This window comes from Toxorhynchites rutilus, chromosome 3, assembly GCF_029784135.1.
Source record: "Toxorhynchites rutilus septentrionalis strain SRP chromosome 3, ASM2978413v1, whole genome shotgun sequence".
NCBI lineage: Eukaryota > Metazoa > Arthropoda > Insecta > Diptera > Culicidae > Toxorhynchites > Toxorhynchites rutilus.
This window is the reverse complement of record NC_073746.1, coordinates 317,909,001-317,933,576: the sequence shown is the minus strand read 5'-3', so window position 1 is coordinate 317,933,576 and position 24,576 is coordinate 317,909,001. Positions and strand designations below refer to the sequence as shown.

Genomic DNA, 24,576 nt, shown 5'->3' with positions numbered 1-24,576 from the left:
CCTTTTTGATTTATCGTGACAGCTTGTGTTGCATGGACAATCTTAGGAGAACGTATATATATATTTTTTTAAATTTATTAAGTGGCAACACTGTGCAAAACGGTAACATTGCAAGCAGCATAATACAAGCAATCGACTCTAAATCAAAAACTGTATAAAGATTATTATCTTAAGACTAGCCGTCCTCGAGATATTCTATAAGTCATGTGTTTGGCATTTTTACACAATATAACAAACAAATAATCTTCAGACACCATAGCTGTCAGACATGCCCATTCCGTTTAACATGCATCTAAATTTGCGTAAGTCGACATTCTAAAAAATATTAATTTCTCTGGTATCATATATTGCGTGTTGAGATTTTTTTTTGCGTGTTGAGAATTTGAGAATCAATAGTGTATGAGGATCAATGAAATTAAGTATCAAATCAAACTACGCTTGTGGTTGAACCTCATAGAGTTGTTTTTTTAAATTTTATCTCATTTATTTATTTATTAGGCTCATTAGCCTAACAGAGCCGGGTTTAATCGTGTACATGTACATATGTTTACGTTTCTATAAATTGTAAATTACACAGTAACTAGTAGTAACCATTTAGGCGTTAAGTTTTCTGTTCCATTACATTATAAAATAATATTATAAAAATAATTTATAAAAATTAAAAAAAATGTTCAAAATTAGTGGTTTTTTTGTAGCTTTTATGATTTTTTCCCAAAAATTCATAACGAACTTTAATGTTTTCAAATTCTTTTACTTTTACTGCAATTTCATTCTAAGCATCTACAAAAACCACTAAAACTACTCCTTTGTTTTTAAGGATACTTATTTGGGGCATGACGCAGGTTGACAAAAAAAAACATGGAATGCATAAATAGCTGACACAATCAATTTGCGTTCAAAATATTGCAGTTAACAATAGATTCCTTTTGACGTAGGAATACGTTTAACCGGGAGATATAGGGGGTAATCTAAAAATCTAAGCACCGAATCTGTGAGAAAAAATGAAAGATTTTAAACGCTTATAACTCGATCATTTCCTCATAGATCGCAAAGATGTTCATATCAGTTGATAGGAAATATCTCTACGCATCTATCACAATGAATAACATTTTATTTTTCTTGAGATAAAAAATCTAATTATTGTCAAATGTCAAATATTGTTCAAACGCATTATGTGCCTCGTTTTGATTGTCCTAATTTGTGCTTCTCAAATGATTCCGACCAAAAGGAGTCCTACGTCTCTTCGGTTATATCCCCGACTTTACCTACCAGTCGTTTTTTTATTTCTTTTACGAATTTCATGTCAACTCGACTGGCCGTTGACAGCACCATCTCAGATATCAGTGAAACGTTGTGGGTCTTTTAAGCAATTTAGCATACTTGAAATATTCGAAAAAGAATTAGACTTCTTTTTGAAAAGGGCTAAAAAAATTTCATGATTTTAAATAAAAATTAATAACTCAAAGCCTCTAATATCTATACCATTTTTGTTAAAGGATGAACTGTAGGAAATTGTTTAAATTTTCATAAAAGAAAATCCAAAATTAAAACGAAAATTTCACCGAAAAAAAATATTTTACAAATCAAAATTCATTTTTCTCTCATTTATTTATTTATTAGGCTCATTAGCCTAACAGAGCCGGGTTTAATCGTGTACATGTACATATGTTTACGTTTCTATAAATTGTAAATTACACAGTAACTAGTAGTAACCATTTAGGCGTTAAGTTTTCTGTTCCATTACATTATAAAATAATATTATAAAAATAATTTATAAAAATTAAAAAAAAATGTTCAAAATTAGTGGTTTTTTTGTAGCTTTTATGATTTTTTCCCAAAAATTCATAACGAACTTTAATGTTTTCAAATTCTTTTACTTTTACTGCAATTTCATTCTAAGCATCTACAAAAACCACTAAAACTACTCCTTTGTTTTTAAGGATACTTATTTGGGGCATGACGCAGGTTGACAAAAAAAAAACATGGAATGCATAAATAGCTGACACAATCAATTTGCGTTCAAAATATTGCAGTTAACAATAGATTCCTTTTGACGTAGGAATACGTTTAACCGGGAGATATAGGGGGTAATCTAAAAATCTAAGCACCGAATCTGTGAGAAAAAATGAAAGATTTTAAACGCTTATAACTCGATCATTTCCTCATAGATCGCAAAGATGTTCATATCAGTTGATAGGAAATATCTCTACGCATCTATCACAATGAATAACATTTTATTTTTCTTGAGATAAAAAATCTAATTATTGTCAAATGTCAAATATTGTTCAAACGCATTATGTGCCTCGTTTTGATTGTCCTAATTTGTGCTTCTCAAATGATTCCGACCAAAAGGAGTCCTACGTCTCTTCGGTTATATCCCCGACTTTACCTACCAGTCGTTTTTTTATTTCTTTTACGAATTTCATGTCAACTCGACTGGCCGTTGACAGCACCATCTCAGATATCAGTGAAACGTTGTGGGTCTTTTAAGCAATTTAGCATACTTGAAATATTCGAAAAAGAATTAGACTTCTTTTTGAAAAGGGCTAAAAAAATTTCATGATTTTAAATAAAAATTAATAACTCAAAGCCTCTAATATCTATACCATTTTTGTTAAAGGATGAACTGTAGGAAATTGTTTAAATTTTCATAAAAGAAAATCCAAAATTAAAACGAAAATTTCACCGAAAAAAAATATTTTACAAATCAAAATTCATTTTTCTCAAAAACGTTTTTTTTAAATTCTCAAAAAAAAAAATTATATGAATAGCCCTTACAATTTCCAACAAGTCGTCCAAACATTGAAAGATGAGCATTTTTACAGGGATAAAGTTTTTCTAAAAACCAATGTTTCCATGTTTTCTTTAAAAAAAAACAACTAATTCTAATTGTGTTTACAGTCGAGATAGCGATATAGTGTATCCGACAAAGTTTTAAATCATTTTTTCCTTTTAAAAGTGCTCATCTTCCGATGTATAGACAAGTTGTTGGAAATTGTATAGGTTATTCATACCTATTTTTTCAGAATTTAAAAAAATATGTTTTCGAGAAATAAAATGAATTTAAAAAAAAATTCTATGAATTTTGTTTTCAAAAATATGTTTTATATTTTTCAAAGAATACATAAATAATTTCCTTTATTTAATTCTTTGACTAACGTTTGGTAGGTCTGAAATATTTCATGTAAGAATTTTTTTAAATTTTGATTCCAACATTTTTTGACCATTCTTAATTCCTAATTCTTAAAGGCCTACAAAAGGTTGATTAAAGGATGAAATTATTTAGGATTTCAGTTTAAAAATATCAAACAAATCTTTGAAAAAAATATTCTTAAAAAAACATATTTTGAAAATTAAAATTCATTTTTTTCGAAAACATGTTTTTTTTAATTCTGAAAAAATGCATATAAATAGCCCTTACAATTTCCAATAAGTCCAACAACACAAAAAACAACTTTTCCATATTTTCTTTGAAAAATTACTATTTAACGATTAACTCGTAACATTTTTATATATAAATTATCGCGATTTACATGTTCTGAAAACTTTAGAAACATGTCAAACGCGAGAATTTACACACACAAATGTTATGAGTAAAACATGATTTTTTTCAGGAGTCCTCATACAAAAATGTCTTATATTCCAAAAACTATAAAAGATAGAAAGTTTACGTCTTCGACAAAAGTTCATATTTATTAAGATCTAAAACTTTGTCGAATACACTATATCGCTATCGTGATTTTAAACAAAATTAGGATTAGTTGTGTTTTTTTCAAAGAAAACATGAAAAGTGTGTTGTTAGAAAAAAATTTCCGTGTATCAGTGCCCATCTTACGATGTACGAACGACTTGTTGAAAATTGTAAGGGATATTCATATATATATTTTGTGAATTAAAAAAAACGTTTTCGAGAAAAATGAGCTTTGATTTTTGAATTAATTTTTTTTCAGCGACATTTTTTTAAAAATTATTTGGTATTTTTTATGAAAATCGAGCAGAATTTTGTAGGTATTATATTTTGTGGTTATAATTAAGAAATTTTTTTTGACCTTTTCAAAAAGTAGTCTAATTATTTTTTTATTTCAAGTATGCAAATTGCTTCAATTGACGAATTTACGTTAGATTTACAACCAGATGGAGCAGCGAGTAAAATGGTGTAGTTTATTTTTTTTAGTATGAAATTCGTTTAAATTTGCTAGAAAAATCAAGTTTTCCTTCAAATTTCTCGGATTCAAGTATTATTTCCACGCTGAAAGGATTAGAAAATCACCATTTTACAATGTGGTATGTATATTATGGAAAATGGCATGGTATAAGTGTTATAACTTTAATTTTGTTCCAAATAGATAAACCATGACTACCATGTTTTGAGCTGAAAATACTGCAAATCCTTCTCGCATCGGCCCCTATATAATTAATGATATCAGCCAACTTAATATGAAGTCGATTCCATCGTCATTATCCACAGTATTCATAGCCTGTATGCATTATCGAACTTATAATTTTCGAAGATTATCTATGACTTTGATCAAATGGCGTGTTCAAACCATCGTAAATATACAAATATCTAACTTTCCTACCATACACTGACGACATTTAATGACTGAAATGGATCTAAATAGAAATTAAATGATTAATCAGGACCGAGTCTTGCTTTTAACTGCGTTGAATAAACAAACATCATCACTTTTGTGGTTCTGAGCTCTAATGTAGGTGTCGCATGAGCTGATTCAGCTTTGCGTAAATTCGTCAAATGACCTATGACTTTACTATCTCAGATAGTGCTGCCAACTCCTAAGACGAGTTGGCATGAAATTCGTCAGTAGCAAAAGAGTTCGATTTCAAGAATGAATCCTACAGTAGTATGAGAGTTTTATTTTGTGAAAATTCTTAAAAATCCAGCACAGATTCAATTTATTTTTAAAAATAGATGTTAAAGCATTCTTTTTGACAAATTTACGTGTCCACAGGGGCATTATTTCGTCCCCTTTCTCCCCCAATGTAGACCATCCGGACATTGGACTGGACAGCCCCCCTGAAGTTGTCCACGTGTTATGTGGACAGTCCCTAACATTATGAAATAAAAAATAAATCTTCTGAAAATCAACATAATTGCGGAAAACATCCTAAAGATCGATGCTAACACAATGAAATGCTTCAATTTGGCATACATTGTGTTTGACTGTACTTTATGCTTAGGGTGGCCGTCTTACCTCGTCATCCCCTAATGTTCTTTTCTATGGCAAACAGTAAAGCATTGCGGATTGAGGAAACATGTTAGGTGAATTATAACCCGTTATAACCCCGTTATAACATTTGTTTACTTGTTTGTTGCTTTCTGAGACATCAAAGTTCTACTTTGGGATGTTAATGCCTTCTAAAGAAGGATGATTTCGAAAGAGCAACAAATTAGAATAAGAAGCTAAATTGAAAACAATGTATTTTGTTGACGTTTCGGATTAGCCAATGTTCATGTAACTTCAATTTTGCAGTGGATTTGGTCCTGGATGATATTCAAATAACTCGACAAACACAATAAGCGATTATATTGTGTCTATGAAGCTTGAAATATCCCTAGGAAAGCTTTCTGATGATCAACTAATCAATCATCGAGCAACTCGAGCGAGCAAATCATGTATCCACTTGCATTCCGCTGCCGTCAGCACGTGGCAAAATCGATTTCGCACTTTCTCATTTATGCTTTCCACGGTTCATAATTTAATATTTTCATATACCATATACGTTGGTATTGAAAATTATTCCACGGGAAATGTTTACCAGCAATAATTCAATTTAGCGGAACAGAACAGTATAAATGTGGGACGCGTCCGCCGGAATATCCGAGTTGTTTTGGGTATTCCAGTCGCAACCTAAGTGCAGCTAGTTAAGTCTGAAGTAGTTCGTCTAGGCGATTTTCTTCAGCTTAAGATAAAATCAAGTGGATAATACGTTTGTAAGGAGGAAAAAACCTTAACCATATATGGGGATATTTTGACTTACATTTATTTTTGAAAACAGGAAACTTTTTTGAAATGGCAGCATTCAGTGAGCCTCATTTTGATGCCTGGCAGTCAGGCATTGGCAACATGACCGTCGTGGACAAGGTCCCACCGGAAATGTTGCACATGGTTCATTCGCACTGGAATCAATTCCCACCGATGAACCCGCTATGGCACTCGATTCTTGGATTCGTGATATTCGTGCTCGGTGTCGTATCGATGATCGGCAATGGTTGCGTAGTCTACATCTTCACCACCACCCGAAGCCTCCGCACCCCATCCAACTTACTAGTGGTCAATTTGGCTTTCTCGGACTTCCTGATGATGTTTACGATGGGACCGCCAATGGTGATCAACTGCTATCATGAGACCTGGGTCTTCGGACCATTCGCGTGCGAACTGTACGGAATGTTTGGATCACTGTTCGGCTGTGCCTCGATCTGGACCATGACTATGATTGCGTTCGACCGATACAATGTCATCGTGAAAGGTTTATCTGCCAAGCCACTGACCAACAACGGTGCCCTTCTGCGAATCCTGGCTATCTGGGCGTTTGCTCTTTTCTGGACTCTGGCTCCATTCTTCGGATGGAACCGATATGTCCCAGAAGGAAACATGACCGCCTGCGGTACCGATTATCTGAACAAGGAATGGTTGAGCCGCTCGTACATCCTGGTATACGCCATCTTCGTGTACTGGATGCCTCTTCTTACCATCATCTACTCATACACCTTCATCCTGAAGGCAAGCAAAGCAATTAACGTCGGAATTGAACGAAATGTTTGCTTAACAGTAATCTTCTCTTACAGGCGGTAGCCGCACATGAAAAGAACATGCGCGAACAGGCCAAGAAGATGAACGTCGCTTCTCTGCGATCCTCGGAAGCCCAACAGACCAGCGCCGAAATCAAACTGGCTAAAGTTGCCCTGGTCACCATCTCCCTGTGGTTCATGGCCTGGACTCCCTATCTAGTGATCAACTTCACCGGTGTTCTCGGCACTGCTTCGATCAGCCCACTGGCCACCATCTGGGGATCACTATTCGCAAAGGCCAATGCCGTGTACAACCCGATTGTATACGGAATCAGCCATCCCAAATACCGCGCTGCCCTGTACCAGAAGTTCCCAGCGCTATCTTGCCAGGACGACCATTCCAGCGATGCTCAATCGGTTTCCTCTGGAGCAACCACCGCTACAGAAGAGAAGGCTTAAGGGTTAAAAAAAAACAAGGCGAAACAGAGCTTACATGGTGATATTTTTTTTGGGAGATATAGTTTATTTGTCAATTTAGGAATAATTAGACGCAAAGCAAATCGTGAATAGAAAACCCGCTCATTTTTGTTTTATCCGAACTGTTGATCCAACCGCTCGCCAATTGGCTTGGTGAAGCTTGTGTTCCTCCTTCTCGCTGAATTGGTTCTCGCACCGTAACTCCAGTATGTCACCATATCGTCTGTCTTATAGAGAGGATACTGGGGTTCTCTGCTGGTGGCCTCCTGTGTCATGTAATAGTCCGGTTGTTTCCTCAGTGGCATTCGTTCAGCTTCCTGCCTGCGCAACGTCTCGTAATGTTCCTTTATCACCATTTGTGTTATGTTTTTACGCAGCTGCTCCCGCTGAATATCACGTTTCGAAACTAAAACGATTTCACGGCTAGTTATTCGTCATACACTGCCAAACCATAACTTACGTGGTAGCTTCCGTTCGTATCGGCAAGTGGCGAATTTTTCATCATATTCTGATGGCGGCAGTGGGTCACAATACTGTTCCCGATCGTCCTCATCCCTGCGGAAGGGATAATTTTGTGAAAGACCATTTTTCCTCGCCGTTTGGATGTTTCCTGCCACTGGAATCATGTTGCGAAACTGACTTGGTCTTCCGTTTTCACGTTTGGATTCTCGTAGATTCCAAATAGCAACGGTTGCTTGGACCAAACGTACGGCAATTTGATTGTCACGCGTTTGGCTGTTTGGTCGATGGTAAGCATTGAGCGAAAGTTATTTTTGTTCGATTATTTAAGCATTGGAACTGCAAAGTCGTACAAGCAAGATGTTTGAGTTGTCGAATGACATAAAATGTTTGGAGATATTTTATATTAGGATGGGGAATAAGTAATACATTATTTTTGGGTAAAACATTTTTTGCAAATAAATGAATTTGCACGTATTTTACTGATGCAGTATCGGCACCATACACATCAATCACAATTTCAGCGGCCTGGCTGGCATTTTCGCATTTATAAAATAAAAAGTGTAAAATGTACCGAATTTTGTCTCTAACAATTTAATATTGTTAACACCCTGTAACTCACAACTGAATGAAACAAACAAAAAACAACAAAAAAAATTTTTTAGTGTTAGATGCCACCTTTATTGCACCCTAAAACCTCCACATGCCACATTTCGTTCCATTTGCGTGATCAATTCTCGAGTAATGCAGAAATTTGTGTTTCATTTGTATGGTCTCAAACTACGGAAACCCCCCGGCCCCAGAAACCCCTACATACCAATTTTCATGTCGATCGGTTCAGTGGTATCCGAGTCCATAAGAATCAGACAGACAGACAGACAGAAATCCATTTTTATATACAGGGTTTTCCAACTTTAAATTCCGAAAGTAAATTGAAATAAAACACACTTAGAATTCGAATTTCGATGAAACTTTTATTTCAAATTAAAGTTTGGTTTATGCCATTATGTGTGAAATACAACATCATTCAAATGTCCACCTAGGGCTTCCTCGCACACCTTGATCCGGAACAGGTAATTTTCGATTACTTTTCGGCACATATGGGGCGGTATCTCGGTCATAACTTCACGAATGTTGTCTTTCAAATGTTCAAGAGTTTGCGGAGAGTTGGCATAGACACGGTCTTTCGCATAACCCATAACGTTTGCCGGTTTTTCATCATTTTTATAGTATAATTTAACAAAATTAACACGTTGTGCGATGCTAAAACGATGCATATTGTAAAATGGCAGACATTCAACTAACGAACGATATGACGCTTTGGTTGACAGCTATGTCAACCGGTTGTCAGCGCAGGGCTGTATACTTTCGGAAGCCCGAAATGGAAAACCCTGTATATAGATAAGGTGGCGATTGATCAGAATGTAATTTATTATTATTATTATTTTATTAATATTTTTTTTAAATTAATTATTTTTTCCCACAAAATCAAATGATTCATAATCTTTGACAAAGTTGTTGGTAGGTTAGTGGATGAAATCTGAAATACTGAAATACGATTAGGAACAATCCTTCAAATAAACTGTGAAGAAAACCTGTAAAAAAACAATTTGTTCAATTGTGATAATGAATATATCCAGTAGTGATAATGAACATATCCTCACACTGGTCGAGGGGGCGGCCCGTCCCTGGTTTAACCTCAAAGGGGTGACACCCACGACCATATTCGAACAAAAAAACTTTCAAGCTTTTGAATACGTCTCCCGTCAGCGATCCTTCTTTCTTTATTTTATAGGGGCTTTAAACTTGAAAACTCATTCGACTATACCCAGTGAACGATGGTTTTATTCAAAGAGGAATTTTACTATAGAAAAACTCACGTGAAAGAATCTATCTTTTTTTTTGCATTTTGGGAGGTTACTGGTTTGAGTAATTACAGAAGTAACGACAACGCTCTAACAATGTCAGGATCAAATTGAAGATTTGAGGTTTTATCGAGAAAGCAAACATAAAAGTTGTGAGGTAAATGACGGTTTGGTTGGTTTGTTGGATTGTCCAGTCGAAAATATGATCATGGTTTGCCCACTTTTTTGAATGCTCTAGTTCAGCGCACTTGTGTCAAATCAGGTATTCAAATGTTTCCAAACATATAAATAAAATTGTCTTTTTCATGATTCACAGTAGTTTCATAGGATATTTTTACGGATTCACATGTTTAAAGGTTTATAAAGTCCACCTTCTATTGGTGTCAATGCGCCCACTCATTTGAGCTAACTTCTAATCAACCACCAGATGATCATTTGGTATGTATTCAGACCTTTTCTGGATTATAACACTTACATATATGCTTGCAAACCATTTGGATCATATTTATATTTGGAATCATGTAATTAATGCATCTCGATGACCTCAATTTTGACCATGGTTTGTTCAATGCGCTGATGTTGGTTTGTCCACATGGTTACTATGGGAGCCGCTCGACGCGGTGAGATTTATTTATGTTGTTTTTCGTGCGTAGCAGAAATGAAGTTCCTTTGTGTTGAGTGATGTTAACACATTAAGGACCGCACGTTTTGGGGCAAACTTGAACGCTTCATTTGTTCGGATTCCACGAATGAGATGGTTTCCTCCGATGTGGATGAGACTAAGGCGAGCCATCGGAAGACCTTGTTAGATTCTTGGCAAACCAAGGATTTATCCAACTCGTGAGCGGTCCGCAATGTATTAACCTTTAAAATGCAAAGAAAAGGCAATATTTCTAAGAAAGCCTAAATTATGAATGGATCAATATGATGATAGTAAACTCAAGCAATGAGAAATGCCACATCTACTTGAAAATTCGAATTTCATCATTAAAAAATAGTGATTTTTAAAACCAGACAAACCATGATCATTTTTCGGACAAATCATGATCAGAGGTGGACAAACCATAATCATAATTTCGCTTTGAAGAAAATCGTTAGAAAACAAAAAAATTAATAATTTAATCGCCTAATGGTATTATTAGCAACCAGAGACTTCTAGTCTTGATTATATGTGAGTTTCATTAAGAAAAATCGATTTGCATTTACTAACTGCGTGAAAACACCCTAAATCGGACAAACCAAAATCATTTACCTTATTCATAGAATTTTTAGACCTCTTTGAGCTTATGAGCACAACATAATTGTGCTGAGAATCCACAGTGTGTGACATTCTTTAGAACTGTTGAAACCGTTCAGCCGTTTTCCGTCTCATCGCTGATTCTGGATCACATAGGTATGATGGTAAAAAGGTTTTCGCAAACTCGATGGGGTGCTTAAAGGATGTGTCACATCAAATTGCATCACGGAAAAAACGCTGTAGAAATTTAATTTTTAGGAATTATATCTTCAGCTTTCGCTTATAATCAGATAAGAGTGTATAGATCACGTTGGCCATGCTTCACTGTCAATTTTTCGTAAATTTGGAAAAATGTCGTCGAACGAAAAAGAGCGTCGTGAATTAATCCTGTGCACTCATTTCGAGAATCCGGAGTTGTCACATCGGGACATCGGTAAGATGCTGGGAATCGTCCAATCCACGGTCAGCAGAGTACTAAAATGATACTTCGAGAACCTAACCATCGACCGGAAGGTGAAGAACGGCAAAAATGGATGCTCCGTCAGTGAAAAAGATCACAAGCGCGTAGTTAAGCAGTTTAGACGTGATCCGAGAAGTTCGATCCGGGATGTCGCCAATAAGCTGAATTTGTCAAGTTCATTCGTCCAGCGGACCAAGCAGCGGGAGTGCCTGCGTACATATAAGGTTCAGAAGGCTCCTAACCGCGACGAAAGGCAAAACATGGTGGGGAAGACGCGAGCCCGGAAGCTGTACACCGAAATGCTGACGAAGCCGCATTGCCTGGTAATGGACGACGAAACCTACGTCAAAGCGGACTTTTGTCAGCTGCCGGGCCTGTTGTTCTTCTCCGCAGAGGACAAATTCAGCGTTCCGGAGGAGATTCGCAAGCAGAAACTATCCAAGTTTGCCAAAAAGTACATGGTGTGGCAAGCGATCTGCTCTTGCGGAAAGCGGAGCGTCCCCTTCGTGATGACCGGCACGGTAAACGGGCAGGTTTACCTTAAGCAGTGCCTACAGAAGCGCTTACTACCACTATTGAAACAGCACGAGGGCCCAACCATCTTCTGGCCGGATCTCGCTTCGTGCCACTATTCAAAGGACGTGTTGGAGTGGTACGAAGCCAACGGGGTCACCTTCGTGCCAAAGGAAATGAACCCACCCAACGCGCCGGAGCTTCGCCCAATAGAGAAATATTGGGCGATTATGAAGCAGGCCCTCCGGAAGAACCCAAAAGTTGTCAAATCGGAGGCGGACTTCAAGAGAAAATGGATTTCTGTTCAAAAAAAACTACAACCTGACGTTGTACAGAACCTTATGGACGGGGTAAAGAGGAAGGTGCGAGCATACGGGCTTGGGTTCGAAGTATGAATAAAAAGAAAATGCCAAAAGTTGTTTAATAGTTATTATTTTAATGTCTAAAATTTTCAAAAGGATCGGTCTACTGGGCGAATTTCTACAGCGTTTTTTCCGTGATGCAATTTGATGTGACACACCCTTTATTGTAATGTTTCGTCATTGTCGGATAATGCTGCGATTCGTGAACTCGAATACTTGCGAATCTAGCAGAGCTATTTACGAACCAAAGATTATCTGTGGGAATCGCTGAGACCAGACTCAATGTATCGGGTTTTTCAATAAGAGCGCTACAAAAGTTTTTTTTAAATAAAACAAAAACGGTTTTGGATATCAATGAAATTGTTTATTCGTGTGGAAGTACATTTGATGCCATTATGTATGGAACTCGATTTCTTTTGCATGGCCACCACGGGCACGCTTGCAGAAGTCCAGACGCCGAACCCAATTTTCGACGGTTTTCAAGCATAAATCGGCCGATACTGCTGCAATTTCACGTTCGATATTCGTACAAAGTTCATCAATCGTCGCTGGCTTGCTGGCATAGACCATAGACTTGACGTAGCCCCACAGCAAATAGTCTAACGGCGTCAAATCGCACGACCGAAGCGGCCAATTGACTGGGCCATTCCATGAGATAACACGCTCACCAAACTTGATTTTCAATAAATTGATCACATATTGTCCAAGTCCATATCATCCAATTCGGGCCAAAAATAATCGGTTATCATTGAGCGGTAGCGATTGCCATTCACAGTAACGTGCCGGTCTTGATCATCACGGAAGAAGTACGGCCCAAGGACGCCACCGGACCGTAAACCGCACCAAACCGTATTTTTTTCGGGATGCAATGGTGACTCATGGAGTACGTGTGGATTATTGCCTGACCAATAACGCATATTTTGCTTATTAGCGAAGCCATTTAGCCAGCACTTCTTTGTCTCACTGGCACGGGAACATTTTGTACTGTGCCTGTGGATTAAAATTTTTTCACTAGACGCTCAATTGTTGATCTGGCAGGACGATTCTGACGACCATAAATTGGACGTAGTGCTCTTAAAGTTGAGACCATTGACTCCGAATTTCGGTAGTAGATTTTAATAATCTCGACTCGTTGGATCGTATATCTTTCCATTATGAAATGACAAACCTTACTGAAGAGAAATGTCAAGAGAGCGGAAAAAAATATGGCGTCGTTTGCTGTCCCTATCGGTCTACAATAGGGACGCTACACCTATTGAAATACCCGTTATATAGTCTGCTCGCTAGTTAATTTGAGACTGTGATTCAAATCGCGAATAGCTTATGTATTATTTATTTAGAAACGATTTGCCCGTTGTTGACGATACGGGTAATAGCACATAGGCAGATCAAATGTATGGAAAAATGGAAGTGCTTCCAATTTTCATTCATCTAAACCGTTTATCGATTAGGGAATCGTGATGTATAGCATTTCGAACAAATTCTAGAGAATGTCCGATTCGATTGGATAAGTTCACCAAGGCTTCACCGGAGCAACCACGTCGCGATACGATCCACAACCGGAAAAGCGAGCGGGTCCTAAAACACATGCGAAACTAATGGGTCTTTACAAGAAGAAGTCGATATTTTCCAAAAAGTTCCCTTTTCAGCTATCTGCATCTGTGGACTGAAATGAGCGTTCTTGGTCGTTCACATCTTCTCGGGTCTTGGAAAACATTTTGTACCACCGATAAACGTTCCGAAGTAACTTCACCATATGTTACAGGTAACATTCAGAATGCATCCGCGTACTTAATTTTGTTTTCCACACAAAATTTTATATAAATTCTTTGATCCATTTTTTCGAAGGCAAGCCAAAAATGTACAAGCAAAACTTGCCAGCAAAAGTGTGCAACAGGAGTACCAACATAAAGCCATAAAATAGTTGAATACCGACTATACGCCACCCGCGTAAATACAGAAGTAGCGATACTTTTTGAACAGACCTCGTATACTTAAAAAAGTTAAATAGCTATTCAACGAAATCAACACTAATAATCATATCATTTGTGGTGACACAAAACACATGTGCACTAACGACATCTTTGAAACAGTTAACCAACGAATTTTTCATTCCACCTAATAACTCTGATAATAATAAACACAGAATGATATAAGCAAACACAAATAATCAGGCAGATATCAGATATAAAAAATGGAACATTTATAAAAAAAAATGTTTTTTTATCAGAATTTTTATTTGCCTGCATCAAACCCTCTATACCAGCAACAGGACACACAAGAATACACCAGACCATTCCTCAATCACCATCATGTTTTTCAATTCTTAAAGTCCGTTGGGGCAATGAGCACAAATTCGTTAAACGTTACAGCCACTTGACCGTGAATTCTATTCATTTTCTTCATAATCCACTCGCAATATTCGAATAATAACAAAATTAATAGTAACTGGTACACTCGCATCGAACGAACATCTCTTGATGTATCCGAAACCAGTTGTGTATCGTTCTTTAAACTTGTTATTGCGTGCTTCATGTTTCTCGAGTACCTTATGAATTTTCGATACAACAAAATATAGCGTAACCTTCGTCAATGGGAATGACATTGTCCCAGCCCCTTGGATTAATATCTCAAGGAGGGGTTTATTAGTCAATAGTTCCAACCATCCGTTCAACGGCAGTAAACGTTGAAGAAGTTTTCCACCTAATCGGTTTAGCCGGAAGATTAGCCGAGTAAGAATTGTGACGCTCGAGGAAAGTAACAAAACACATGTACAACCGATTGCCACGTTAATCTAGCGGGAATAATCCTTTACGTCAGGAGAAATTCTTGTGATATAATGGTCCCACGGGTCAGGATATACACGGTGACATTGTAATATGTCATAACTGCTCAACTGATGACCTAGGAAAACGTAAGCGAGAGAGAGAGAAGTCGTTGAATTTATCGAATCTTATAATAGGAGCCACACGAAATGATATTGACCAAGTTCATAACAAAACATTTCCCATGAAAGCCACATAACTGCTACCTTTATTTCTCGGAGGTACCGATCCTCGCCGAGGATATGGAAGTAATCTTCTCAAGTGTCAAACCGAGAAAGTGCCCGTGGAGAAGCTATTTTTATATTATACTTTTCGTCAAGCCTTCCTCTGCCAGGAAGGAATACGGGATACGTTCGATACGATTTAATCTAATTTGGTTCCGCGCGGGAGCAAACCATTCCGAAAGGGGTGGCAGTATATATAGTCTCCATCGGTCGGAGCTGAGCTCGAGTCGCTCTCAAGATTCAGCGGTAAAGACCCAAACCGAACAGGAAGGTTGCAGTGTCCGCGAAAACGTACCAAGAATATCAGATCTGACGGAGCAGAATTTGTGTTTTTCGAAGTTAAAAAATAGTAACTGATTTGTCAGCTGTGAAACCAAAGTGAAAATGATTAACGAACCAGGAATGCCATTAGCACTCGCGTGGACCGCAGCGGGAATGAGTAACCTGACCGTTGTGGATAAAGTCCCACCAGAAATGCTCCACATGGTGGACGCTCATTGGTACCAGTTCCCTCCGATGAACCCGCTATGGCACTCGATTCTTGGATTTGCGATTTTCGTCCTGATGTGCATCTCGCTGGCTGGTAATGGATGTGTCGTATACATCTTTGTGAGCACCAAAGCACTTCGAACACCTTCGAACATGTTCATAATCAATCTCGCTTTCTCCGATTTTCTAATGATGTTTACGATGGGTCCACCAATGGTGATCAACTGCTACAATGAAACCTGGGTCTGGGGACCTTTAATGTGCGAGATCTACGGTATGTTCGGTTCACTGTTTGGGTGCGTGTCAATTTGGAGCATGACAATGATCGCATTCGACCGGTACAACGTGATCGTAAAAGGTCTTTCAGCGAAACCGATGACCTTCAATGGATCTCTTCTGAAAATACTGTTCGTTTGGATCAACTCTCTCTTCTGGACGCTAGCTCCAATGTTCGGATGGAATCGATACGTTCCCGAGGGCAACATGACTGCTTGCGGAACGGATTACCTGAACCATGATGTCCTAAGCATGTCGTACATTGTTGTGTACTCATTCTTCGTCTATTGGCTACCACTGTTCATGATCATCTACTCATACACCTTTATTCTGAAGGTAAGAAGCGTTGCAACAATTCAAGAAAAAAAAACTTAAACACTAACATTTTCTTATCACGCAGGCGGTAACTGCACACGAAAAGAACATGCGCGAACAGGCCAAGAAAATGAACGTTGCTTCCCTGCGATCCTCGGATGCCGCGAAGCAGAGCGCTGAAATTAAATTGGCCAAGGTTGCGTTGATGACCATCTCACTGTGGTTTATGGCCTGGACTCCGTACTTGGTCATCAATTATGCTGGAATCTTTGAAACCGCTAACATCAGCCCACTCGCTACCATCTGGGGATCTTTGTTCGCTAAAGCTAACGCCGTCTACAACCCTATTGTGTATGGTATAAGCCATCCTAAGTACCGTGCTGCACTACACGAGACCTTCCCATCATTGACCTGCTCCCCGAAACCAGAGCCCCACGACAATCAGTCAACGGCCTCTGGAGCAACCACTGCATCAGATTCAACGAACAATGCTTGAGTTATTCACTGAATCCTTGGAGCAATCTTAGAAACAAATACTTCCGAGATGATTTACTGAAGATGTGCATAACATTGTACCATGCTAATTATTTAACACACACACACACAACACGATCCGAGGCAAAGCTTCGGAATGGTCCCTGAACGTAGTGTAGCAGTCTACATTTGTCAGTCTCGATGACCAGAGTAGCGTGGTCCTTGAGCTCATGAATGTTTAGACAACGAACTAAGACTTGAGCAAATATTGATACGAAAGAACGAAATAAACCATTTTCTTGTCAGCAATAGATGTCGAACTGTTATTGTTTCAAATGAAAGAATAAGATATTTGTTTAGTCCATTTTGTTGATAATGCTGGTTAGCGCAACGTTGTGCGATCAAAGAAATTGTTTGCATAAAAGCGATCGTTTTTTTCAGCTTTAGCGGAAAAATATCGTTTGAAAAGCATTTATTTAATACACGAATAACTAAGAGCTTCACAATGGTCTATACCCTAATTTTATGAGATAATGTGACGGTAATAACGATTTTCACTACAAACGGATTTTGATGATTTACATAGCATCGGCAATCGGAAATTCTCTATGATTCATTTAATACCGTTCTGAATCATATTTCGAACATCATATTTCGGACACTTTGTTCTAATATCTTGAAATGCTAATGCACTGATGATATAGCTATAAAATTAATATCACAATTGCTTCTTTAGAGTAATCCCTTGGTTTCACTATGATTTCATATGAGAACTACATTTGAATTATAACATAATCGGCAAAAAATCTGACAAACACTACTCATTATCGTTTGTGTTTGACGTTTGCTTAGCGTGAGCACGTAGAATTTACCCGTTCATCAATATTTAAATTGAGGAGCTTAGAATGGAAGGGGTGTAAGTGATTTGATCGATTTCTCTACATCGACTCTCTCTCTTTTGGTCATAACTCGGCAGCAAACCCGCTCTAAATTATTTTCGAGTAGTTATCGACACCACGTCGACCGAGCGACGAAAAGTGCTACAAAAGTGATGGAATCCAACCCCGCCTTGTCCCCCGCAGATAGCACTACCTAAAGTTTCAGCCATAATTACTGGAAGATAACTCTAACTGAGTGAAACGGCATCACTGGCGTTTGCTTTTTCTCTTTCACGCTGGACTGTCATTTGAATAAACAAATGAGAGCGGAGCGGACGGGAAATTATTAAAAACAAGTAATTTTCACAATAAACAAGAGTATTCTGTCTTTAACGCCTTTTTGAATTTTAGCTGAATTCTAAACAACATTTGGTTATCCACTCGTGATTTGGTTTCTACGAAATAAAAGGAATAAGGAGACTTGATATTTTTCATGTAATGCTGCCAATGATTGCCGTAACGATACTGCTATTCCGGCTATGTCGCTGTGAAAATGTGCTGCTTTACACCTCGAGCGTCTTGTACGGAACTATGGATACATTCAGGATAAAGAATTAAAGGAAACTATATAATTCAAATAAGGTGGCTTTGAGTTGCGCGTCTTTAATCAGGTATGTATATTTAAGAATATGCTAATGATTGCATTGACAGCATGTTTTTTTCTAGAACAGATTGTCTCTAAGCAACAGTTACACATATTCTTCATATGTGAAAACAAAAAATAGGTTGAATCGGCAACAATCATAAAACAATGGTAACAGCAATCAAATATATTCAATGAAAGGATGGACTAACGTGTATTTTATTTCAGAATATACCGCATTGTTTCTGCCACTTCCTAACTTTCACATTTGAACTGCTTCGTCAGTTGCCGGTGTCACCAATTCAGCGAATGCATTACATGTAATATTTATTTACAAAATTTTTTACTATTTTTTTAAATTTTTTTTTAAAATTTTAGAACCAATTTGTGAATACATTTATATTTCAGTGTGAATTTACCTCGTCTAAATCAGAAAAGCATTACACGAGTATTGGACTGGATGGAATCACTTGGAATAGAATTATGATGGCTCGAAATGTTTTATCAGTATACTGTAAATTCTCGAACCAATACAAACATGAGCTGAGAGGAAATTTACTAATGCTATAACATTTTATTGTATAGTCGTTGATTCTGTAGTATAGTTATGTATATCATAGTATAGTCATATTGCATAGTGATAGTATCAGTATAAATATGTACAAATTAAATTAAAAATAAAATGGTTCAATGTTTATTTACTTTGTTTTCTTATGTTTCACCTTTGTATACAATGTAACGGTACCGGTCGAGCAGTGTTGCAATAGGTCGACGTCGTGCCAGATTGGCACAGTGTTGGCACGTAATTAGATGTCAAATACAAAGGATAGATCGACAAAATTATTGCAAAGTGGCACGATATCGGCACCGTTGTCGACACCATTTTCTGGGACCGATTAGGCACAACAAAGTAGAGTGGGAACTCATTTCCCACTTCATTTGACAATGTGGAAGATAGGTCAGAATCTCATCTATCGTATTCTATAGCAAACTCAAATTGGAACGTTTTTGCAGTTGAGTTATTAACTAAAGAAAAAGTTTACGAAGAGAAATCGATCAAGTCACTTACACCCCTTGCATTCTAAGCCCCTCAATTTATCCCGTGTTTCATCAGTTTTCATCATCGTTAACAGTTTGTGTGATTGTGTTTCGCAGTTAACTATAAAAATATAATCAAATGTAATGTAATTTTCGTCTAAAAAATTACAAAATAGGGCATCCGAAATTTGAATTCAATCTGTCCGAAATTTGTTTTTTTTTATAATTAGTGTCCGAAGTTTGATTCTTATTCGCTTCATTTCAAAAACATTTTATTGATGATTTTTTTTGTTTTCAATCAAATAGGTACCAAAGTAGAAAGTTTGAAAGCATATTGAACTAATTTATCAAAAATATCAATCAAATAATACCTGTGCATAAAGTTTAGATCTGTTGTCTGCATCATATGCCTTAAGCGTCCAAAATATGATTCAGAACGGTATTCTATACATTACAATTTCATAATCCGTAAACGGTGTAAATTAACGAACATTGGAAACGTTCCAGTCTTTCCATGCATTTGTGTGCTTACCTACCCGTACCGTGAACAACTTATGAACAACAACTTATGCATCGGCTCCACCTGCCGTTCCGTTAGGGTGTAAATTAGCCATTAGCGAATTCATATCACAGTCTCAATCCAGCTAGCGAGCCGGCAATGCGCTCGTCAGAACTGAGAAATACTCATCACACGCACACATTCCCGATGGGCCTGAGTTCCGGTGCGTTGGATATCCTTGGGGAACAGACGCTTCTGAAGACATTCCTTGAGGTAGATCTGCCCGTTTACAGTCCTGGTAATCAAAAACGGCACACTCCGTTTGCTACATAAGCAGATCGCTTGCCAAATCATGTATTTCTTGGCAAACTTTGAAAGTTTCTGCTTCCTTACTTCCTCCGGAACATCAAACATGAGCTGGGCGGTGAAGAACAGCAGTCCCGGAAGCTGCCAGAAGTCCGCCTTGACGTAAGTCTCATCATCCATGATGAGACAATGAGGCATCTTCAGCATCTGGGTGTACAGTTTCCGGGCCCGGGCCGGTTGTATTCCGATGTCCCGATGAGTGGGTTGAAGATTTTCCAGGTGCTAGCGCAAAATCAATTCGCGACGCTAGTCCTGTTTGGCCACCGTTTGAGCTGCTTCACCACGCTTTGATCACGATCGTGTTCGCACAAAAAAAGGGTGTCTCACATCAAATTGCATCATGGAAAATACGCTGTAGAAAATTACTCATTGGATATTTCCTATTGAAAATTTGGGTAGAATTAGTTGCTTGTGTATTGTTGTCGCGAGAAGAACAATGAATCACCTTATGTTTGGAGAGCTTCATGACTTTTGAGCCCCTCTGTACAGCTACTTCCAAATACTTCGATGAATTCTGCAGTGATAAAAAACGAATTGATTTTTACAATGACAATTTTTCGCCGGGAGTGATCTTATGTGAATTTAAGAGTGATGACTTATTGATGACTTTTCTCGAACGAACATTCAATTTTTGTGAATTCGAGTACATTGTTTACGCCTGGCAAGCACGATTCGAATTCTACAATTTTCTTTGAAAAAAAAAAACGAATATTACCGAATGGATTGCTCGAAATTTTTCTAAAATCTTACGTTTATTAAACCTACAACAAAAATGATTCAAGGCTGTTGATTCGCAGCAGCAGCACTATCAAGCAACTTGATGATTTTTTCATACTGCAAACTCCACCCAACAGCGAAGGAGTTGGACATCCTGAGGCACTTTGTGTCCGCCAGATATAGCCGATCTGGTATTTACAACATCATCTCCCTGCTGCTCCTTAAGCCGGGAGATCGAAGCAACCGGCCAAACGTTGAAGAAGAATCTGGCCAAACTGGACATTTTTATGCGGAAGCGTCAGACGAGACCGGCCGTATCTGAGCAGCAGGCAATCACCCAGAAGGAGTAGCTTGAGGTGCTGGTGAAAAACTTCTTTCCGTGCTTATAATGAAAGACGAGACGTACTCGATGCTAGAATTTAACGAATGGCAGGGGATCGGGTACTTTACGTTCCCCAGGTAAGCGATGACTTCGAATATATCATCCACATCAAGTTCTCGAAGAAGTTCCTTCTTTGACAGATGTAGAGGGAATCTCTAAGCCGCTCTTCTTTCGAGTCATATGGTGAACGGGGAGATATATAGTACGAAGTGCTTGCCGGAGTTGGAAAGGTGATGTGGTCTTTATGCCGAACCTAGGATCGGCCCATTATGCCAAAAGATCACTGGAGGATGGATCGGCTGGAGATAAACACTGTCGCGAAGACCGCCAACCTTCTCAACAGTCCCCACCGCTGCCACCGTTAAAAACTTTTGGGCGAATGGCCAAAATGGAGAGACAGTCGACCACCAAAGCCACGAAAATGTAAAAGAATACGCCGACATACATCTTTTCATCGGCCATGGTTGAGGTTCCGGCCAACTTCCGTAAGACCGCCCAGCGTTTCATTCACGATACTTCATTAAAAACCCTCCCTCTTCCTGTCGGGTATACACTAGTTCTTCCGGCTTATTTAAAAAGTTAAACCCTGACCGAGCTAGGGGACCAAAGATGATCTTTTCGTCTGACTCGCGTTGGTCCCTACGGATCAATAGGGGACTTTTATAAAAATCATTTTCCATTTTTGTTGCTGTCGCTTCCAAATGACACTCTCTAGACAAAAAGCCCACTGTCGGTGTGATGAAACCAGCTCAACGTATTAGTCTTAGGATGCATTAGCGCTCTTGAACAGTCTACCAAATAAATTTTTTTTTTTTGAGGTCCATCCATTTAAGAAAATCTACATGATCAAATTGTGATATTAAAATATACTGATATCGCGGGACATGTTCGTTTCTTTTGCCAAATGCGGGACGTCTCGCGGGACGGAATCTTACGCGGGACATTTTGTTGAAATGCGGGACTGTCCCGCGTAACGCGGGACGTCTGGTCACTTTAGTCAAAGCTTATCTATACTGATAGGTTGTTTTATTGCAATTGACACTGTTCTGATTCCATTCCATTCTTTGTTTTCTAGAGGCTTTAAACTCGCGAAGCAATCCCCCATTAATAACGGGGTTCTTTGGATTCGGGCGTGATGTGAGACGAACGTTTGTCCAAGAGTTCGATCGATCACTTTGGAATCCATCGACGAACTCCCGGTTGACCGGCACACCATGCGGCCTACGAGGTCCAACGTACATGTACCTACTATTTCAATAATGATTAAAACAAATTTAGATAAAAAACAAAACATAAATTTATCCCAATTATCCCATTTTAATTTTTTATAGAAGCAACCGTTTGCTATCTTAAACAACAATTAGTTAAGCTACAATATTCTTGACATGGGCACACTTAGAAAAATTGAGTGACTCTGTAGTTCTGAAACGGAGTGTATTTATTTGTTCGATACGTACCTGCCGGTAGTGCTCAATCGAGCGTACCAACCGCTACTAGCCATGAATAACTACAAGGGCCTCCTTCATTTTTTGCGCCTGTCATCCGGTATATGTGAAAGGTATATTTTCTGGAAGGCCCGGTCTCCCAAACATGGGTGACACATTTCTCTTTCAAATTGAATAGAATTTTTAGGAGGAATTTGATCGAATAGCCACCCAAATATAAATGCAGGGTATATAGGAAAATAACAAAATCAAATACATAAAAGTATACTTTTTATACTATACTTTTTATTTCTTTATATTTCGGGTGATCTTAGGAATCTCTGTATTGGAATGTATTGGAATTTATTTTTTCTTGTCAGCTTCAACAAATGGATCTTAAATTAAAAAAAAATATTGCTAGGTCACAGCTCGTTAAAAGTTGCCCACATGTGCGTCCTTCATTTAATAATTTATCCGCAAGTTATAACTCTTCGGCTAGGCCAACATGCTTCCATCCGCTAGTATCTGATGGACCGAATGCTAGCTAGTCTCAACTGTAATGTTGGTTATCTCGATGATATTCTGAATGGTGCCCGTATCGAAGAAGTGAATCTGCACAATCTTCAGTTAACTCCTAATTGGAAGATGTTGTTTCGGCATGCGGCAAGTCAAGTACCCGGGATAAATCCTTGTAGGCAAAGAAATAAGACTAGATCCTAAGATGATTACGCCTATTGTCGGTATACCTCCACCACATGGTATTCCGACATTTTGCTTTTATTTGGATGCCATGAATTATTAATGTAATTTTCATCACAGAGATGCGCCTTCTACGATATCCAATGGATCAGATGAGTCCTGTGATTGAACGCCAGCTTAAACAAATTACAGCCGATATTCGTCCGAAAATTCATCGAAACGGACCACAACAAAAAATCAAACGGGGTTTCGTACGTACATGGCCAAACGACTACAACGATGGACACTAACGCTGTTCCTATACGAAATAAGAACTCGGTTAAGAGTATCATCATATTCTAGCGGGAAACGGAGACGATGACACAAATGACGAACTGAATAACTTGCTGTTATAAGCTATTCGGTTCGGTACCTCTCCGATTCTCAAGTCGAACTTCACTTTTCGCAACGCGATTCGGGTGATTCAAGGTGCTTAGACATTCCATCCAGGATCTGGAAGTGTTTCAGCAACTCCATAAAGGCCTTTCATGCCGGTTATTCGTATTTTGACCTCAAATCGACCTGAGACGAACCAGCCCAGGAGGCTGAAAGTCTCAAAAATAAAGAATAAAAACTTACCGGAAAACGAATCTGGAATCATGACCGGTCCCTGAAGATATGGTATAATACCATTCTGATGGACTCTTTCGGCAAGTAGATGAGCCAGGAAGATCTCCACTTCGGTAACCGTGCAAATTCTCCGTCCTATCTTCGCAAAGTTTGGCCACCCATGAGGCATGAAATATACCAACATAATACTATGAATGATTATACACAATATGAAATTCAAAGCTATAAACTCATCTTTAGAAAGAATGAGAAAAATGTTGCATAAAAACGCCACCAATTGTCACAATTGAAGAGTGCCATTGCTGGAATTGCAAAACTTTATTAGAGTAAACCGCCACCACTTGAGATTCTCTGGTTCACTTACTGAAGCCAATGCAATGCTTCCCAGCAAAACCCACGGGAAGAGGAATGTCAAGCACCAGGCGCAAAGGTGTAAATTAGATAAGATAACTTAATACTTCTAAATTCTTCCAACAAATAACTGCTTCCGTGACATCACAGCAGCAAACGGTCTCGGTTGAAATATTGTAGCACAACTGAAAGTAGGTACGGGGCACAGAAAATGTGTCGCAAAGTTGATAATATTCATAATGC

At 38.2% G+C, this 24,576-nt stretch overlaps 3 protein-coding genes and 2 long non-coding RNA genes across 5 annotated transcripts; 3 read left to right on the top strand and 2 right to left on the bottom strand.

Annotated features, from left to right (window-relative positions):
* Window positions 1-5,797: 5,797 nt before the first annotated feature.
* On the top strand, window positions 5,798-7,325 carry LOC129774977 (opsin-1-like). The gene is made up of 3 exons (XM_055779104.1): window positions 5,798-5,953; window positions 6,019-6,743; window positions 6,809-7,325. Exons 2-3 carry the CDS (start codon window positions 6,033-6,035, stop codon window positions 7,208-7,210), a joined length of 1,113 nt encoding a protein of 370 aa, XP_055635079.1. The 5' UTR covers window positions 5,798-5,953; window positions 6,019-6,032; the 3' UTR covers window positions 7,211-7,325.
* On the bottom strand, window positions 6,020-7,976 carry LOC129774978 (uncharacterized). Its single transcript, XM_055779105.1, has 2 exons — window positions 7,689-7,976; window positions 6,020-7,634 (listed from the first exon to the last, which is right to left on the bottom strand). Exons 1-2 carry the CDS (start codon window positions 7,852-7,854, stop codon window positions 7,342-7,344), a joined length of 459 nt encoding a protein of 152 aa, XP_055635080.1. The 5' UTR covers window positions 7,855-7,976; the 3' UTR covers window positions 6,020-7,341.
* Window positions 7,977-15,380: 7,404 nt separating this feature from the next.
* On the top strand, window positions 15,381-17,040 carry LOC129774975 (rhodopsin-like). Its single transcript, XM_055779102.1, has 2 exons — window positions 15,381-16,274; window positions 16,339-17,040. The coding sequence occupies exons 1-2, from the start codon at window positions 15,558-15,560 to the stop codon at window positions 16,747-16,749; spliced, it is 1,128 nt and encodes a 375-aa protein (XP_055635077.1). The 5' UTR covers window positions 15,381-15,557; the 3' UTR covers window positions 16,750-17,040.
* Window positions 16,846-24,329, bottom strand: LOC129774980 (uncharacterized). Its single transcript, XR_008742826.1, has 3 exons — window positions 23,992-24,329; window positions 20,597-20,665; window positions 16,846-20,531 (listed from the first exon to the last, which is right to left on the bottom strand). It is a non-coding gene; the product is annotated as an uncharacterized LOC129774980 (long non-coding RNA).
* LOC129774979 (uncharacterized) lies at window positions 17,478-18,945 on the top strand. The gene is made up of 5 exons (XR_008742825.1): window positions 17,478-17,961; window positions 18,017-18,276; window positions 18,332-18,419; window positions 18,477-18,568; window positions 18,657-18,945. It is a non-coding gene; the product is annotated as an uncharacterized LOC129774979 (long non-coding RNA).
* Window positions 24,330-24,576: the final 247 nt, after the last annotated feature.